The 19,539-nt window shown below is 46.6% G+C and overlaps 1 protein-coding gene across 2 annotated transcripts in view; it reads left to right on the plus strand.

Moving 5' to 3' along the window:
- The window catches only part of LOC140386653 (sphingosine-1-phosphate transporter SPNS2-like), a 134,513-nt gene that overhangs the window by 12,391 nt on the left and 102,583 nt on the right, over nt 1-19,539 (plus strand). For both annotated transcript variants that reach the window (XM_072469170.1, XM_072469169.1), the window contains exon 2: nt 11,396-11,461. In XM_072469170.1, coding sequence (XP_072325271.1) covers nt 11,396-11,461 — 66 coding nt within the window. The remainder of the gene's footprint in view (nt 1-11,395; nt 11,462-19,539) is intronic.

The raw sequence follows: 19,539 nt of genomic DNA on the forward strand, positions 1-19,539 counted from the left end.
TGCTTACTGGTGATGCCTGAGTCACCAGATGCAAACCCAACTCTCTTTCCTTACTAGTCCCAAAGTGTGAGTATCTGAGCTGCAACATGGTCTACGTGTGTCCTGTGATGTTTGCGCCTCTGAGTAAGTCACCTCCTCTGAGGAATCATCATTATCCTTCTGCACCCCCTCCGGGGGAAAGCCCTATACCAGATTAAAGTCACAAATTAGAGCTGTGAAGGCAAATATGTTTCAAGTTGATCATTGTGGACATGATCATATTTCACCCACTGCTGACGTCAAGGCAACATGCGTGTTGGATGCCGTGTGGCTGTCTGATTTAATCCTGTCAGCAGTTAGCTGGGAATCCACCAGCTCACCATCTTCATCAACTAGGTACACTGAGGTTCCACTAGTGTTCGATGCCTGTTAATCTGCAGCTATCAGGATGGCGATGGCAGTCGGATCACCCCTGGTTCTCTGCCTCTCTCTGTACACTCTCCTCCTTCAGAGAGGGAAATGAAATGAAAATCGCTTATTGTCACAAGTAGGCTTCAAATGAAGTTACTGTGAAAAGCCCCTAGTCGCCACATTCCGGCGCCTGTTCGGGGAGGCTGTTACGGGAATTGAACCGTGCTGCTGGCCTGCCTTGGTCTGCTTTCAAAGCCAGCGATTTAGCCCTGTGCTAAACAGCCTTGGATGAGAGATCCAGGACTGAGAGGAATTGATTGTTTTGAACAGAGGGATGGACAACTTTTGTTGAGGGTGACTGTGAGGGTAAGCATGCCATTGCATAAGAATGATGATGACCATTAGTGATGGATTGACAGTTGGGAATGTGAGGGAGCATGGAGACAGAGGGATGGGCGTGCCTGGAGGTAAATGGGTGTGAAGAATGTTGTGGAGTAGGCTTCAGAAGATAGAGTTAGGCGGTGCAAGGCCCGGTGGAGGGTGTCTTGGCATAATCTACACATTGGGATGGAGGGACTCTTGTCAACTTACTTGCCTTTCTACACCTGCCTTTGGGACTGAATCCACGAGTGTGACACTACACTTCTGCTATCTCCAGCCCGCACCATCTTGGTTTCAATTGCAGGGCCTCTTCCTCCTGTAAATAGGAAACAGCGTCTCCCTACAGAGCCGTAGAGTTCTCAATATTACAGCCAGGGGAGAATTGCCTGAAATGAGGTGCAGCCATTGAATGTGTGCACTTCATTCTGAAAAGGCCACTGACCAACTTGCTGCTTACTTTCTGATTTTGTGTTCGCTAACGCACACCCCCTCCCCAATCCAGTTGGACCATCCTGGTAAAGACTAATTCACTATGTCTAATTCATCTGGTAACCCCCCCAACCTCAGAGTCACCAGGTTGTGGGTTCAAGTCCCACACGTGGGATTTGAGTGTGTAATCTCGGGTGGTACTAAGGAAGTCCTGCACTGCTGGAGGTACCACCGTTCACAAGAGGCATTAAATCGGGAACCCATCTGCCCTCTCAAGTGGAAGTAAAATTTCCTGTGCTACTACACCAGGAGCAGAGGAGTTCTCCCCTACGTCCTGACCAATATTTGGCAGCACGGTAGCATACTGGTTAACACTATGGCTTCACAGCGCCAGGGTCCCAGGTTCAATTCCTGGCTTGGGTCACTGTCTGTGCGGAGTCTGCACGTTCTCCCCGTGTCTGCGTGGGTTTCCTCCGGGTGCTCCGGTTTCCTTCCACAAGTCTCGAAAGCTGTTAGGACGTTCTGAATTCTCCCTCAGTGTACCCAAACACGCGCCGGGATGTGGCAACTAGGGGCTTTTCACAGTAACTTCATTGCAGTGTTAATGTAAGCCTACTTGTGACAATAAAGATTATTATTATTATTATAGTCATCCCTCAATCAGCATCATTAGTTCAGATGGTCTGATCATTTATATCATTATAGTTAGTGGGATCTTACAATGCGCAAGTCGGCTCCTTCATTTCTTACATTGCAGCAGTGACCACAGAAGGACTTTGTTGGCTGTAAAGCACTTTGGGATATGCTACCTTCAGTGTGATAATTACCATGAGTACCTGCTTCACGTAAAGGTTGATATGTAGATATGGACCAGGCACCCAAGAAGAACTTCCCTGGTCTTCTCGAATAGTGCCATGGGTCTTTTACAGTTCCAGAATAGACCAAACTGTGTTTTGGAGTTGTAAATGACAACAGTAAGTGCAAGTGGAATGACTATCCTTGGCAGTATGTAAACTCGCATCAATCGTCCTTTTATTAGTGCATTAGCAGGTAATGAAGGTGTGTCAATATACTGTGTGTTGAGAACTCATTCCCTCAGGAGCTAATATACCTGCCAATATTTGAAGTTAATGTTTCCATGTTATCCAACACGCTGTGTACATGGATAATCTTTATAAAATCATTTACAGGAAATGACGTTTATTGCTTTAATTCAGAGGGTATTTTAAGAGTCAATCACATTGCTGTGGGTCTGAAGTCACGTGTAGGCCAGACCAGATATGTAAGGATGGCGGATTTCCTTCCCTTAAGGGCATTCCTGAACCAGATGGGTTTTACAACAATTGACAATCGTTTCATGGTCAACATTAGACTTTTGATCCCAGATTTTTTTTAAAAATTCAAATTCATCCATCTGCCCTGGTGGGATTTGAACCTAGCTCCCCAGAGCATTCCCCTGGGTCTCTGGATCACCAGTCCAGTGACCATACCACTACGCCACCACTTTTCCATTTAATGATACCAATGATCATGTAGCATCTTGTGCAGCTGCTCTGCTCTCAGGGCATTTCCCATCTCTAACCTTCACAGCTTCCACTTTTGGGGTTTCCCTCTCCTTGTTCTGCCTGCACCTGACTGCTGATTTAAAAACATGGCCAGCACGTTCTCGCTGCTCCCCCCCGAGAGCTGTACCGGGTTTCTGTGAGAGCGAGGCAGGCTGTCTCTGTCCAACAGCCTCGCCAAACCTTCCATCCCATTCTTTTCAATAGTTCAATTCAAAACAAAGTTGATGGGAAACCTTGGACAAAAGCACCACACGTGGCCAAGATTTTTATAATAAGTCTCCTAATTGCTAGTTTTACTGGAATCCTCTGATCATGGCTTTCCTGTTTTTGGTATTAGGGAATTCCAATCCCTATAATCCCCAGTGAACTATTTACTCATTGGAATAGAACAGCCCTTTGGTTCCTGGTACCCATTTTGATTCTGGCATGTTGATACTACATTGACACCGGTATACACAAGGTGCGACTCCCCGCCACTCGAGCGTTTTCTCTGTCTGATTGCAGGACAGTGTATGAATCTATTTCTAAAACAGCTTCTGGATAACCATAAGACCTTGGAGCAGAATTAGGCACTCAGCCCATCGAGTCTGCTCCGCCATTCAATCACGGCTGATATTTTTCTCATCCCCGTTCTTCTGTCTTCTCCCCATAACCCCTGATCCCTTTATTAATCAAGAACCTATCTATCTCGGTCTTAAAGACACTCAGTGATTTGGCCTCCACAGCCTTCTGGATGCTTGGGATTCTCCTCGAGATGCTGGTAATAGGTATCAGGAAGGGGGTTCAGAAATTCCTGAACCAAGCCAAAATGCTACTCAAAAAGTGTCGGAGATGACCGGTTTGATCGGCTTTTTCACAATCCCATTCCAACGCCAGACCTCGGCACTGGTTTACGGGCGCACTTTCAGTAGAATTTGCTTTCATGCAGACTCCACAGTTAATATAAGTACACCCTGAATCTGGAGTTTGGGCATGTCCCAGGCCCTAGGGGGAGGAGCCACGGGCAGAGCCAAAACCGTACAACATGTAATATAGTGGCAATACTGTACAACACGTAATACTGTGGCAGCACAATACAACACAGTGGTTTCACCACAGAACTCTATAATTAACCAACATATACCTGACCTGGAAATACATTTTATTGATAGTGATACCGGAAATGAGAAAATGTTCAATCTTTCTGTGCTAATATCCGTCAGTCAGTTTATCAAAATCGTACAGCTGTGAAGGAGGCCATTTGCTCCACCTTATCAGACTATCTAATTAGTCCCAGTCCCATGCTCTTTCCCCATAGCCTTGCGAATGCTTTTCATTTTCAAATATTTATCTAATTCTTTTTAGAAAGTGAGCATTGAGTCTACTTCCATGCCCCTGTATTAACTCGCTGTGTTAAAATAACAGAAATAAATTCTCCCTGCCACCTCTCTTGCCTGTAGTTTATTTTTGCCAATTATCTTAAATTATCTTTTATATTATTCATTCTTGGGATGTGAAGTCACTGACAAGGCCGGCATTTATTGCCCATCCCTAATTTCCCAGAGAAGGTGACGGTAAGCTGGCGGTGAGCTGCCTTGAACTGCTGCAGTCCGTGTGGTGTAGGTACACCCACAGTGCTGTAGGGAGGGAATTCCAGGATTTGGACCCAGTGACGGTGAAGGAACGGTGATATATTTCCAAGCCAGGATGGTTGGTGGCTTGGAGGGGAACTTCCAGGTGATGCTGTTACCAGATATCCTGTCCTTCTAGATGGTAGGAATTGTGGGTTTGGGAGGTGCTACCAAGGAGCCTTGGTAAGTTGCAGCAGTGCATCTTGGTGGCGCGGTGGCACAGTGGATAGCACTGCTACCTCACAGAGCCAGGGACCCGGGTTTGATTCCGACCTCGGGTGACTGTATGGTGTGTGCACATTCTCTCTGTGTCTGCGTCAGTTTCCTCCGGGTGCTCCAGTTTCCTCCCACAGTCCAAAGATGTACAGGTTAGGTGGACAATTTAGCATAGCCAATCCACAAGTGTTCAAAGGTTGGGTGGGGTTACGGGGATAGGGCAAGAATTGGAACTGTGTAGGAGGTCTTTCAAATGGTTGGTGCAGACACGATGGGCCGAATGGCCTCATTCTGCACTGTAGGGATTCTATGATCTTGTAGATGGTACACACGGCTGCTACTGTGCATCGGTGGTGGAGGGAGTGGATGTTTGTGGAAGGATTGCCAATCCAGTGGGCTACTTTGATTGCAAACCTCATGTTTGATGAGCAGATTAAGCCACCAAATGAAATAAGTAAGTGTTTTTCCTGAGTGTGTCTGTCCGATTTAGTTTATGGTTTGGAATTACACTTAAAACCCCATTAGGACTGAAGGGGAAATGCTCGTGAGAGGCAGTCCCACTGTGAGTGACAGTCCCATTGTATATGGAAAGTGTAACGCAGCAGTGACAACTCGATCAGATAATCTCAATAACCACACTCAAATTTCCCTTTCACAAAATTAGCAAAGGTGCTGATTCTTCCAGAGTTAGAAACCCAGTGCCAAATTTGATTATTATTTTCAGCCGCTCCAAAGATATTTCCTGTCAACAGATTTTTATTTTTGTTAGCTCTCCTTTTTTAAAATAAATTTAGAGTACCCAATTAATTTTTTCCAATTAAGGGGCAATTTAGCATGGCCAATCCACCTAACCTGCACATCTTTGGGTTGTGGGGGTGCAACTCACGCAAACACTAGGAGAATGTGCGAACTTCACACGGACAGTGACCCAGAGCCAGGATCGAACCTGGGACCTCGGCGCCGTGAGGCTGCAGGGCTAACCCACTGCGCCACCGTGCTGCCCTGGCTCTCTGTTTTAAGCCACACTTCCTACCACAAATTCTGGTCCAAAGTGGCAATTGACCACGCAACCAATGTCCCTGCTAATTTCCCTTCGCTGTGCGCAGTCCATTGGCTACATTGTTCGGCCCCTTCACAATTGCCGTGGGGCCACATATTTGTGCATCTTAAAGGGGCTTTTGCTCGTGCATTTGTTCCCTGTGTGGTAGCTCATGTCGGCTGGACAGCTTGTTCGTGATGCGGAGCGAGGCCTACAATTCCTGCACCGGCTGAGGTTATCCATGAAGGACCCGTCTTCTCAATCTTGCCGCTCACCTGAGATGTGGTGACCCTCGGGTTAAACCACCACCAGTCAGCTCTCCCCCTCAAAGGGGAAAGCAGCCTATAATCATCTGGGACTATGGAGACTTTACTTACTTTCCCAATTACTGCATTGCTGTGTATCCACGCAGCTTAGAACAAATGTTACATGCAACCAAGATAATTTTTTAAAAACAGATTAGCTGCTCATTATTACATTACTGTATGTGGGATCTTGCTGTGTACAAATTGGCTGCCGCATTCCCTGCATTAACAGGGGCTGCATTCATACCCCCCTGTGGACAAAGATGGGGACACGCTAGGGAAGGAGGGCTGCTACAATAATCTGTCACGACCCCTCTTATTCAATGTGATCCTATCTTGATTGGCAGAAATTCGGGATTTGGAACTGGATTCTAGCCAATCAAATGGAAATCTTTTTTCCCTAAAATAGCTCCCAGATTCTGACTTGAAAGTAGGGATTCTTAGGGACAGAGGTGTGTCCCCTCAAACTTCATATTGACTAATGGTTAAAGGGGATGGTTCTTGTTGAAGTAATGACGTGGAACAGAGATTTACATTTCCTTTTGATACCAATGCAGTGATGGGGTGGCAGACTTTAAGGTCTTGAGGTGATGAGTGATTAGGATGTTTTGCTTGTGAGGTGTATATGTACCGTAAGGAACCTGTGTCCTTGATGGCCTTCTGACCTGGGATATAACCTATTCGAAGGATTTGTAGCTTCAAGATTCTCTACGTTGCGGGTTCCAGAATATTATATTGATAGGAAGTGTGGTATGTTGCCACGGGGATGGAGACCAAGTTGGAGAGCAAGTCAATCAGATCACCTCGGCACAACTGCATAGAAGGTGCTGACAGAGGCCGAGGAACATGTAGTCTTTTAATAACAAATTCTCGGGATATGAGCAACGCTGGAAATTTATTAACCATCCCGGGTTGCAGGGCGGAACGGTGGCGCAGTGGTTATCACTGCTGCCTCATGGCCCCGAGAACCCGGGTTCGATCCCAACCCCAGGTCACTGTCTGTGTGGGGTTTGCACATTCTCCCCATGTCGCTGTGGGTTTCACCCCCACAACCCAAAGATGTGCAGGATAGGTGGATTGGCTAGGCTAAAATTGCTCCTTAATTGGAAAAAAATTAGGATACTATAATGTTTTTTTTTAAATCATCCCTGGTTGCCTTTGAGAAGGTGCTGATGGGTCTTCCCTTGAGCCTCAGCAATGTGGGCAGTCTATTTGGTGCAGAGGGCCTGACTATAATCTTCCAAAGTGCTCTCTATTCAGCAACCATTGTTTTAGATTGGAAAAGTAAACATCATTCCCCTATTTAAGGAGGGTGAGAGAGGAAAATAGGAGAATATAAACCAGATATCTTAACACCTGTTAGCGGGAAATTACCAAGGTTTATAATTATGGATACGGTGCCAGAACACCCGGTCAGAAAAAAGCCAGATCGGATTTGTAGGTCATGTCTGACGAACATTCGGAAGAGGGGACTGAAGGAGTGAACAGGGAAATGGACATTATTTATATGGACCCAGAAGGCATTTGATTAATTCCTTCATAAGAGACTGTTAACTCAGGTGAAGCTTATGAAGTTGAAGGCAGGTTATTGACCTGGTTTGGCGATTGGCTGAGTGGCAGGAGTCAGAGGAGGGATAACGGGCAAATACTCTTAATTGGCAGAATTTGACTGTGGAGTGCACTGTAGATTTACCAGAATGAAACTGGAACGCCAAGGGTAAAAGTGAGGAGAGATTATGGGGTGAATTCCCCGCGATTTTTCAAGATATTAACGGAAACCGATGGGATGGAGAGAAATTATTTCAACTGGCTGCGAGTCTTGGGCCAGGGGTCATAGCCGAAAGATTAGCGCCAAATCTTTCAGGGGTGAAATTAAGTAATTCTACACACCAGGGTGGTTGGAGTTTAGAACTCTGTCCCACAAATGGTGATTGATGCTAGATCAATAGTTAATTTAAATCAGATTGACAGATATTTGTTAACCAAAAGTATCTAGGGATATGGGATGAAGGTTGGTGTATGGAGGTAGGCCATAGATCCATCATGATCTCATTAAAAGTTAGAACAGACTCGAGGGGCTGAATGGCTTCTCCTTGTTCCTATGTGATAAGGATTCCCACAGTGCTGTTACGGAAGGAATTGATCCAACAATTTTTTAAAAATAAATTTAGCGTACCCAATTTTTTTCCAATTAAGGAACAATTTAGCATGGCCACTTCACCTACCCTGTACATCTTTGGGTTGTGGGGGTGAGACCCATGCAGAAACAGGGAGAGTGTGCAAACTCCACATGGGCAATGACCTGGGGCCGGGCGCTGTGGGGCAGCAGTGGGGAATGATGTTTACTGCACCACCGTGCCGCCCCGATCCACACATAATGAAGCAATGGTGATACATGGTTCCAAGTTGGGATGATGTGTGAGTTCAAGGGGAATTTGGAGGTGATGACCTTCCCATAGAACTGCTGCTCTTGTCCTTTGGCTGCTGGGGAGCACGGGTTTGGGATTGATAGTTGAAGAAATGTTTGCGAGTTGCTGCAGTGCCTTGAGTAGTCAGTGCACACTGCCACCACTGTGCTTTTGTGTGCAAAGAGAGGAAAACGGGAGAGAGAAAATTAAAATAAAAAGAATGGGGGAAAAAAAACATTTAAAGGAGAAAACAATGCCTGTGTCCCAAATTAAATTTAGAGCTGCATTTTTGAAGGAGAAAATGCATGAATTTTAATATGCTCGGCAGAAAAATCTGTCTTTATATTCTAATTCTCAAAATAAATTTTCCATCATTGATTTTAACCTTCCCCAACAACATAATTTATAACCATTTATAATTGAAAAGTGTATTAATTATGCATTTTTTCTGCCAGGTTCACTTTTTTTAATTCTCTAATTCTCCAGCCTCCAGTGGTTTTTGCTCTTTACGAAGTTTGTACAGGAGCTGTGTTACACAGATCAGAATTCCTCCCACATTGCGATAGCATTTCCAATCGCAGGCAACCAAACAAAGGAGGAATCCTTTAACATCAAAGAGAGTAGTGCTCTGGGGACTGGAGTTCAAATTCCACCATGGCAGATGGTAAAATTTGAATTTAATTTTAAAAACCTGCAATTAAAAGTCTAATGATTACCACAAAACCATTGGCGATTGTTGTAAAAACCCATCTGGTTCACTGATGTCCTTTAGGAAATCTGCCATCCTTACCTGGTCTGGCCTACATGTGATTCCAGATCCACAGCAATGTGGCTGACTTTGTTTTTAAATTTAGAGTACCCAATTTTTTTTTTCCAATTAAGGGGCAATTTAATGTGGCCACTTAGACTACCCTGCACATCTTTGGGTTGTGGGATGAGACGCACGCAGACACTGGGAGAATGTGCAAACTCCACGGACAGTGACCCGGGACCGGGATTGAACCCGGGTCCTCAGCTCCGTGAGGCAGCAGTGCTAACCACTGTGCCACCATGCCGCCCCCATGTGGCTGACTCTTAAATGCCCTCTGGGATGGGCAATAAATACTGGCCCAGCCAGCGACACCCAAATCCCATGAATGAATTAAAGGATTTTCAATGCGAGTCCATTGCCCGACAGGGAGTAAAGATTCACATTTGCGGTAGATTCGTAAAGTCCGCCCCCCCCCCCCCCCCCAACCGCGGGTCTCCAGGGGTCTCCAGCTCCTCCTGTCCACTGCCTCTTGTAAAACTCCTCTTCCCAACCTCGGCTCCTACCCCCAACTTTCCACCCTGGCTAGACCACTAGGACCCTGTTCTGCCAGGCTCCGATGGCCGCAGCCCCTCCCCCCACCTCACTCCCGTTCACTGGCCGGCTTAAACCGGCCAGCGTGGAGGCCCCCGCCCGGGTCCCTTTCCCACTTGCCCGGCCCTAGGAAAGCCCAAAGATCCCCTTTTAGCACACAAACCCCGCATATCCACCTACACTCCAAAGAACCCTCATTTCAAGTGAAAGTCCCGTCCCTTCCCTTGTCCAAATATATACCACTTTGGCTCCTTTAATCTCTACACCCGCGCGCAGTGATACAAAAAAGAAGAAAATACAGTCATGAGGTTACATCGGCACATGGCCATTCCTCAATTTGTCAGTTCTGCCACAGTCCTTCTGCTTTCGCAAACTCCTCCGCTGCTTCCGCCGTTCCAAAATAAAAGTCCCTGAGCTTGTAAGTCACCCTCAGCTTCGCTGGATATACAATGCCGCACCGCACCTTGCTAATATACAGTGCCCTCTTCACCCGGTTGAAGGCAGCCCGCCTCCTTGCCAGCTCCACCGTAAAGTCCTGGTATACACGTATACCAGCTCCAGCCCACTGCACCACCCGCTTCTGCTTGGCCCAGCTCAGGACCTTCTCCTTCACCCTGTACCTACGGAAGCACAGAGTCACTGCCCTTGGCGGCTCACTCGCCTTTGGTATAGGCCTCCACGACCGATGAGCCCGATCCAGTTCATATCGGGAGGGATCCTCCCCCTCCCCCAATAATTTTGCCAGCATCGCGGCAAAGTACTCAGTCGGCTTCGGTCCTTCAACTCCTTCGGGCAGCCCCACAATCCTCAAATTCTGTCGCCTGAATCTGTTTTCCAGGTCTTCCATTTTTCCTCGCAGATCCTTGTTAGTATCCATCACCTTCCGCATCTCTTTCCCCAGCGAGGCAAGTTGATCACCGTGCTGCAATAACGTCTCCTCCACTTCCTTCAGCGCCTCCCCTTGCTCTCGCACCTCCGCCACTGCACTCGCCACCTCCGTCCTCACCGGGGAAACCGCCTCCTCCACCAGCACACTCAAAACCTCCCTCATCTCCTTCCTCACCGTCTCCATGCAATTCGCAATCTGCGCCAACTGCTTTTCAAATTCCGCAGCCATCACCTTAGTTATTTCTTCACCCGTAAGCAGTGCGGCCTTCCCTGGTGCTCCAACCTCCATTTTTCCTGGTGACCCCGCGGTGACCTTTCCACTCCCCGACGGACCTCCAGCTGTTTTTTTTCCGGCCGTTTTCTTGCTCACCCTCGACATTTTTCTTTGTTCCTTTTTCCCTTCTGTGTCTTCACTGTGCCTCCTCCGTGCCTTCTCCCTTCTTCTGCCGCCTCCGCGGACCCTGGGACAGGGCTTAAAGCCCCGAAAATGCCGTTGCCGACCGGGAGCCCTCCATTGTGCGGCCGCCTCCCGCCCGCCGTCACCGGAAGTCCCGCACCGACTCTTATTAACCATAGCCCACTTTAAAAAAAAACATAGCCCACTTGATCCCACAGCATGATTGAAATCCTGTTCCCTGATCCCTTCATAATGAGCTGAATCTTTTTGTAGCAATGAGGCTATCAGCAGTAAATGTGTTGTATCCCATCAACTGAATTCATTACCGTTAATGAGTCAGCGAAATGATTCCAGATGCATTAATGAGTTTCTATTACTTTTTGCTCTTTTTCATCCTCTAATTCCCTCTCTCAATTTATCCTCAGGTGTACTGGCAGACATCCAGAGACACTTTGGAGTGAGTGACAGCAAGTCCGGATTGTTGCCCACAGGTTAGTGACCAGCCGCTAACCACTTAGTTTTGACACCTACAGAGGCCAGGCCTCATCTCTCCGGTTGCCCAGCAGTGAGTAGCTGAATCCTGTGGCCACTTAAGTGATTTGAGATGCACTGTGTTTAACTATCTGTGTATGAGCATGGACTAGACTTGGTCAAGAGTTGAATTGCATGTGGAAATTCAAGTGAGAATGGAAATTGAGCAGAGGAGCTGTGACTGGGATAGAGTGGGTGAACTGCTATGGACATCACAAGGTTGACTAACATTGTGAAGATTGAGTTGTGTTTTAGAAATCTCTTGAGTTCCCTCAATTTCCGCTCATTTGAAGGAATGTCAAAACTCAATGGTCACTTTAACATGTCACAACTTGGGCTCTCTTTTTAAAAATTCATTCACAGGATGCGGGCGTCGCTGGCTGGGCCAGCATTTGATGCCTATCCCTAATTGTCCTTGAATTAAGTGGCTTGCTAGGCCATTTCAGAGTCCACCACAGAGTCTTGTGTGGGCCAGACAGGTAATGATGGCAGATTTATTTTCCTAAAGCAACCAGATGGACAATGGTTTCATGATCATCTTCAATTCCAGATTTTTATTTAATTCAAATTTCACAGAATCACACAGTGCAGAAGAGCCTTTTGATTCATCGCGTCTGCAGCAACACGTGAAAAACACTTAACCAACCTACCTAATCCCATTTACGAGCACTTGGCCTTGAATGTTATGGCGTGCCAAGTGCTCATCCAGGTACCTTTTAAAGAATGTGAGGCATCCTGCCTCTACCACATTCCCAGGCAGTGCCTTCCAGACCATCACCACCCTCTGGGTAAAACAGTTTTTCCTCAAATCCCCCCTCAACCTCCTGCCCCTCACCTTGAACTTGTGTCCCCTCGTGACTGACCCTTCAACTAAGGGGAACAGCTGCTCCCTAACCACCCTGTCCATGCCCCTCATAATATTGTCCACCTTGATCAGGTCACCCCTCAGTCCTCTCTGCTCCAAAGAAAACAACCCAAGCTTACCCAGCATCTTTTCATAACTTAAGTGTTCCAACCCAGGCAACATCCTGGTGAATAGCCTCTGCCGTTCCGCCAGTGAAATTACATATTTCCGATAATGCGGCGACTAGAACTGCACACTGTATCCAGCTGAGACCTTACCAAACTTCTATATAACTCTACATGACCTCCCTGCTTTTGTAATCTATGCCTCGATGGATTTTTAAAAAAAAATTTGTGTGCCCAATTATTTTTTTTCCCAATTAAAGGGCAATTTAGCGTGGCCAATCTACCTACCCTGCACATCTTTTGGGTTTGTGGGGGTGAGACCCACGTAGACACGAGGAGAATGTGCAAACTCCACACAGACAGACAGTGACCCGAACTGTCCTTGACTTTGTGAGGCAACAGTGCTAACCACTGCTCTACCATGCCGCCCTATGCCTCGATTGATAAAGGCATGTGTCCCATATGCCTTTTTCACCAACGTATTTAACTGTCCTGTTGCCTTCAGAGATCTATGGACAAACAGCCAAGGTCCCTTTGTCCCTCAACTTCTTAGTGTCATGTCATTCATTGAATACTTCCATGTCAAATTTCTCTTTCCAAAGTTTATCACCTCACACTTTTCAGGGTTAAATTCCATCTGCACTTATCTGTCCATTTGACCATCCTGTCTATATCTTCTTCTAACCTAAGACACTCAACCTCACTGTTAATCTTTGTGTTATCTGCAAACTCAATGGTCCTATCCCTCACATAGTCATCTATGTCATTTATATAAATTACAAATAATAGAGGACCCAACACAGATCCCTGTGGTACGCTACTGGACACCAGCTTCCAATCACTAAAGCAGCTGTCTGTCATCACCCTCTGCCTCCTACAACTAAGCCAATTTTGAATCCACCTTGTCAAATTACCCTGTATCCCATGTGCATTTGCCTTCTTCTTTACAAGTCTCCCATGTGGGACCATGTCAACGGCTTTGCTGAAATCCTATATAAACTGCATCAACTGCACTACCCTCATTTACACACCTGGTCACCTCCTCAAAAAAAACCCTCATAACGTGCCATGGTTGGATTTGAACCCAGGTCCCCAGCATTGCCCTGGGTGTCTGGATTATTAGTCCAGTGGCCATGCCACTGTGCCATGACCACCTCTTCTCCTGTTTTTCTTTCCCTCCACGTTCTCTTCCCCCACCCCTCTCCACCTCCTCTCCCAGTTGACCCTCATTTTTGGGTTGTGTGCAGAATGCAAACCATTCCCAGGATTATCACCGATTCAAAAGTAAAAATCAACATTCCAATCCATGCAGCAAAAGTGAGAGAAAATGGAATAATAATGTAGTCTGAGAACAGAACTGAGATTCTCTCCCTGAGTGGTTTAAATGATTGAAAATGGGCTTGCTGATAAAGGTTGGGGACAAACCTGCTCCTCTCTTTTGAAAAAGGAGAGAATTAGTCCTTTATGCTAAATAGCAGCTGCAGTGTGCAGCTAAATCACTTCAATGCAAATAGCCCTGCACTGGGACTTTACATCACAAGCTGAGCGTTTGTGTGAAAGTATTACTGAAAAGGAAATAAAAGGCAGGGACAGTGATTTGCAGCAGGAATCTGCAAGGAGGAAATGGGACATTAATGGAGGAAGAGAAACGGATATGCTGAAATCAAGAATAGTGTGTTTTGTCCCTGAAATTAGAGAAATGGATTCCCCATTCGCTCACATTTATGCTTCAGCCCTGATTTAAACCGGCAAATGCCGCAGATACTGAAACCCTGACGAGTGCAGGAGATTCCCCAGACAGTGTGGGCAGAGTCCAGATAAAAATCCACAGGTTTCCTCCCATGGCCATAGTTGTAACACTGAATCTGGGAGACAGCAAGATTTGTATTTTCTTGCACAGTAAAATACCAATATCAGCTGGGGAGGTAGGGAGTTTTGGGGGAGCTGGGGGAGAGGCGAGGGAGAGCGAGAGAGGGGTAGAGTGATGAGAGGGCTGGGGGAGCAGAAAGGGACAGGAGGGGGGAGGTGGAGAGGGGTAGGGGAGATGGAGAGGAGGAAGAGAGAAGGGAAATGGGAAGTGAGGGTAAGAGGGAGGGAGGAGGATGTACAAGGTGGGCCCAGGGTGTGGGGAACAGGTGGGAGTGGTTCAACAGGGGAAATCAGTGGTGATTTACATATTCATACTTTGTACCTGTAAATCACCATCCTGTTAAAGAACACATGGACTGAAATCAAATTATGCACATTTTATTTCTTGCTTAAGCAAAATTGTGGAATTCTGTCACTGCCTATATTAGCTTGAACTAGGTATTACAGCAGTGCCAGGCACTTGATGCCCCTTCAGACCCAGTATCCATAACCTGCTGTCACCTAAATCATTTACAAACAACATTCCCCAGTAGCCGAAGGACTATTCTCAGAAATGGTGCCAGGCACTAGTGATCGGCACTTCAAATCTAGATTAGCATTGTGAAGCTGTAACAATCCATCTTCCTCGTGTAACAAAACAAACCAATCGAGTTCTAACAGTGGTCAATGTTACCTCACATTCCCATGGACCAATCGTATTCCACAAAATGTACACTGGGCAGCCATGTTGGATTTTACATCTGTCCAGGACTATTCACAAAAGGAAAATTAATTAATTAAAGTCGCTCCTGTTCAATTCCCGATTTCTAATGTTCATTCCAAAATGTGGTGCCGAAAATAAAACCATAACACCGATAGAGAGAAGGAATTTGGAGTGGTGAATTCCAAAACATTTTTCTGCAGGGTGTGGCTGAGGCAGAGAACGCTGCAATATTTATTTAACCCCCAAATTAGTTGCAACCTTTGGTTGCTCTTAGGAGAAAGAGGGGTGGAGGATAAGGGTTAGCTTAGGAGCATACGAGTTAAGAGCAGGAGTAGGCCACTCGGCCCCTTGAGCCCGTTCTGCCATTCAATAATATCATGGCGAATCTAATTTTTAACCTCAGTTCCACATTCCTGCCTACCCCTGTTAGCCTTTCACCTCCTTGCTCATCAACAATCAACCAGCCTTTGCCTTAAAGATATTCAAAGACTCTGGGTGGGATTTTACGGCCCCTCCCATCAGCAAAATCTTCCGGACCCGCCAAAGTTGACCCCTGCCATGGGTTCCCCGGCAGTAAGACAGACGAGCCATGCAGGGCACTACAGACTTGCAGGATTGGAAGATCCTGTCTGCGGCCAAAAGTGATCCACCTCCGCTGAGTGGGAGCTGGAAAATTCCAGCCTCCGTCTCAAGCTCCTTATGAGGAAGAGAATTCCAAAGTCTCGCAACCCTTTGAGAGGGACAGTTTTTACTCCTCTCCGTCTATGGGCGACCCCTTATTTTTAAACAGTGACCTCTAGTTCTAGATTCCCCCACAAGAGGAAATATTCTCTCCACATCCACCGGGTCAACACCCCTCAGGATCTTGTTTGTTTCAATCAAGTTGCCTCTTATGTTTCTAAATTCCAGCAGATACAAGTCTAGCCTGTCCAATTTCTCATTAGACAACCCGCCTACTCCAGGTATTAGTCCGGTAAACCTTCTCTGAACTGCTTCCTTAAATAAGGAGACCAATACTGTACACAGTACTCCAGATGTGGCCTCACCAATGCCCCATATAACAACGCATTACCTCCCTACTCTTGTATTTAATTCTCCTTGTAATAAGTGATAACATTCTATTAGCTTTCCTAATTACTTGCTGTACCTTCACACTAGCATTTTGCAATTCATGCATTTGGGCACTCTGTATCTAAGCTCTGCAATCTCGTGTTGTTTAGATAATATGCTTATTTTTTTATTAATTCTGCCAAAATGCGCATTTCACATTTTCCCACGGGATACTCTATTTGTCAGATCTTTACCCACTCAATTAACCTATTTATGTCCTTTTGTCGTCTTCTTACATCCTCTTCACAACCTATCACTCCCAATCCATAACCTGGCTGGGGGCTAATGGTGGACTTGGCATGTGTGTGTGGGTGTGTAGCAAGTTGAACAGTAAATATAAACCAGTGTAAAGATAAGTGCCTGGCATTGATAGCCAGAATTATTCAAAGGTTTATAAATGTTAGAGCAAAGCTCAAGTGCATGAATGATATTGATGAGAACTTTATGCTTTTTGTCTTGACAACCTCACCAGAATCCCACAATTTAACCAACTAGGTGCAGGTTTACTGCATGTTGTTTATTGTCACCCTCTTTAATGTGGTTTATTATGATCATTGCAGAGACTGATAATTTTTTTAAAAATTCAAACTTTCAATTGATTGCTGAAAATGTGACATGTCAAGGTTTAACTTTTACCGTAACAAAAGACAAGAAGCACTGTTGACTAAACAGTTTATATGTAGGCAACTTGTACTTTAAACCGCAATACAGAACATTCCCCTTTTAGTACAACAGAAAATGCATTTCACAGGGCGGCACGGTGGCGTAGTAGTTAGCACTGCTGCCTCATAGCCCCCAGGTCCCAAATTCTATCCCGACCCCGGGTCACTGTCCATGGGGAGTTTGCACATTCTCCCCATGTCTGCATGGATCTCACCCCCACAACCCAAAAAGATGTGCAGGATTGGTGAATTGGCCACGCTAAATTGCCCCTTAATTGGGAAAAAAACGAAAATGCTTTTCACAGATATACTTTACACTGTCCTTTTTATTAGACATTCAATTGTTCCGGAACCAGTCCTAGGTGGTTCTTAGCTCCTGAGGGTTTACTTTTCTTTTCCTTTTTTTTTAAGCCTGAAAACGTTTAATCTCAGAACTGTCTTTCACAGTGAGGTTTTTTTCCCTGTAGATTCTTTCTTTCAAGCTAAGGAAATCTTCCAATGTCTATTTTTTATCTCCTCATGAATTTGTCTTTTCAATCTGAGCATCAGCTCCCACCCACATTCCTGTACGGTCAACCATAGTATCTTGCTGCCTATAGCTGCCCACTGTCTTCCAGATCCTAGCAGGCTAACCTTTGTCTTCAGAGATATCTCAAATCCTATCTCCATGGCAATGTCAATCACATGGGCCTTACATCCATGTAGAAATACTGAATGGCGTTCTGGTGGCGACTATGAAGGAGTAAGTCGTACATTTGGTGGCTCCCGCACTGGTCGGACTTTTGGACCTTTTCCCCGATTTTCTACCGGACTTGAATTGTAATACTGATGACAGAGGCAATTGTGTACTGATTTCCCACACCGGTGCATGGAGAGAAGGACTAGAAGTGCTCGTAAAGGCAGAAACAGAAAGACAGAGAAGGCTTGGGCTGAAGCTGCAGCGGGAGACAGCATGGCGGAGGACCGGTCCTCTGGTTTGTCGACACAGCGGTCAACGGAGCAGCTGATGCAAGTTATTCAGGAAGGCTTCGCTAAGCAGAAACGGGACTGCTTGGCCCCGATAAAAGTGTCAATTGAGCGGCTAGAGCTTAGATTGGACGCCCAAGATCGGACGATCCAGAAGGTAGAGAAGGTGCTGGCTGAGCAGGAGGAACATCAAACTGCGGTGGAGTTGGAGGTGGGGATGCTGAGAGACCAGCAGAAGAAGCTGTTTAGGCTGTTTAGCACAGGGCTAAATCGCTGGCTTTGAAAGCAGACCAAGGCAGGCCAGCAGCACGGTTTGATTCCCGTAACAGCCTCCCCGAACAGGTGCCGTAATGTGGCGACTAGGGGCTTTTCACAGTAACTTCATTTGAAGCCTACTTGTGACAATAAGCCATTTTCATTTTTCATTTCAAGCTGCCAGAGAAGGTGGAGGACCTAGAGAATAGGTCCCGCCGGCAGAACTTGAGAATCGTTGGCCTCCTGGAGGGGTTCGAAGGAGCGGACACTGGGGTAGACATCGCATACATGTTTGAGAAGCTGCTGGGGGATGGGGCATTCTCCCGACACTTGGAGTTGGACAGGGCTCACAGAGCACTTGCGAGGAAGCCGCGAATGGGAGACCCCTCCGAGGGCAATGGTGGTGAGATTCCACAGGTACTTGGATAAGGAGCGCATTCTACAGTGGGCCAAGCAAACACGGAGCTGTAAGTGGGACAACAGTATCCTGCGGGTTTACCAACGCCTGAGTGTGGAGTTGGCCAGGAGAAGAGCAGGCTTCAACCTGATTGGGTCGATCCTTTTTAAGAAAAAGGTGAAGTTCGGACTGTTGTATCCAGCCCATCTCTGGGTCACGCACGAGGAACAAAACTTTTATTTTGAGTCGCCTGAGGACGAGCTGGACTTCGCGAAAAGGAAAGGACTGGTGGTGGACTGGGAACTTTTGAACTTTGCTGCAAAGTTCTTGTATTTTTTTCTTTGTTTTTCTGTTCTTTTTAAAAAAAAATTTCTTGTTTTTCTTTTTGTGGAAGCTGATTGTAATGCCTTTTGCATTGATTTGGGACCAGCGGCAGAGCTGAGTGAGTTAAGGTTTTCATTTGCACTGTTGGGGGATGGAGGTGTGCTTCTTTAGATCTTGGTGTTTTTCTGTCGGGCAATTGTGTGGGGATTGTTTGATGTTGGAGTATGTTTGTATGAGCGGGGGGGAAGAGGGTGGGGAGGGAACAATAGGTGGGAGACAATCCGGCACCAGGGATGGGGGTCACCAAGCTAGCTGGGCGGGCTAGCTCACGGAAGCACAGTGGGGGGTGTACATATGTTCGGTTTATTAAAGGGGTTGGGTTACAGAGTGTTGTTACTCGGGGGGGGGGGGGGTGGTAAATGTTCTACTGACGAGGGAGGGACTTGGGCTAAGGGACAGAGAGGAGGTTGGGGGTGGAGTCTGCCTGGGGGCGGGCCGGTGGAGGCACAGAGCATGGGCTGGAGGCGGGCCCAAAAAAGGGGATGGCTGATCGGTGGGGGGGGGGGCAATGAGCCCCCCAACTAGGCTGATCACCTGGAATGTTTGCGGATTAAATGGGCCGGTCAAGAGGGCACATGTGTTCGCGCATCTTAGAGGACTGAAGGTGGACGTGGTAATGTTGCAGGAGACGCACCTTAGAGTAACTGACCAGGTTAGATTGAGGAAAGGCTGGGTCAGTCGGGTCTTTCACTCGGGACTAGACTCAAAGACTAGAGAGGTCGC

The sequence above is a fragment of the Scyliorhinus torazame genome, chromosome 12 (assembly GCF_047496885.1).
Source record: "Scyliorhinus torazame isolate Kashiwa2021f chromosome 12, sScyTor2.1, whole genome shotgun sequence".
Lineage (NCBI taxonomy): Eukaryota > Metazoa > Chordata > Chondrichthyes > Carcharhiniformes > Scyliorhinidae > Scyliorhinus > Scyliorhinus torazame.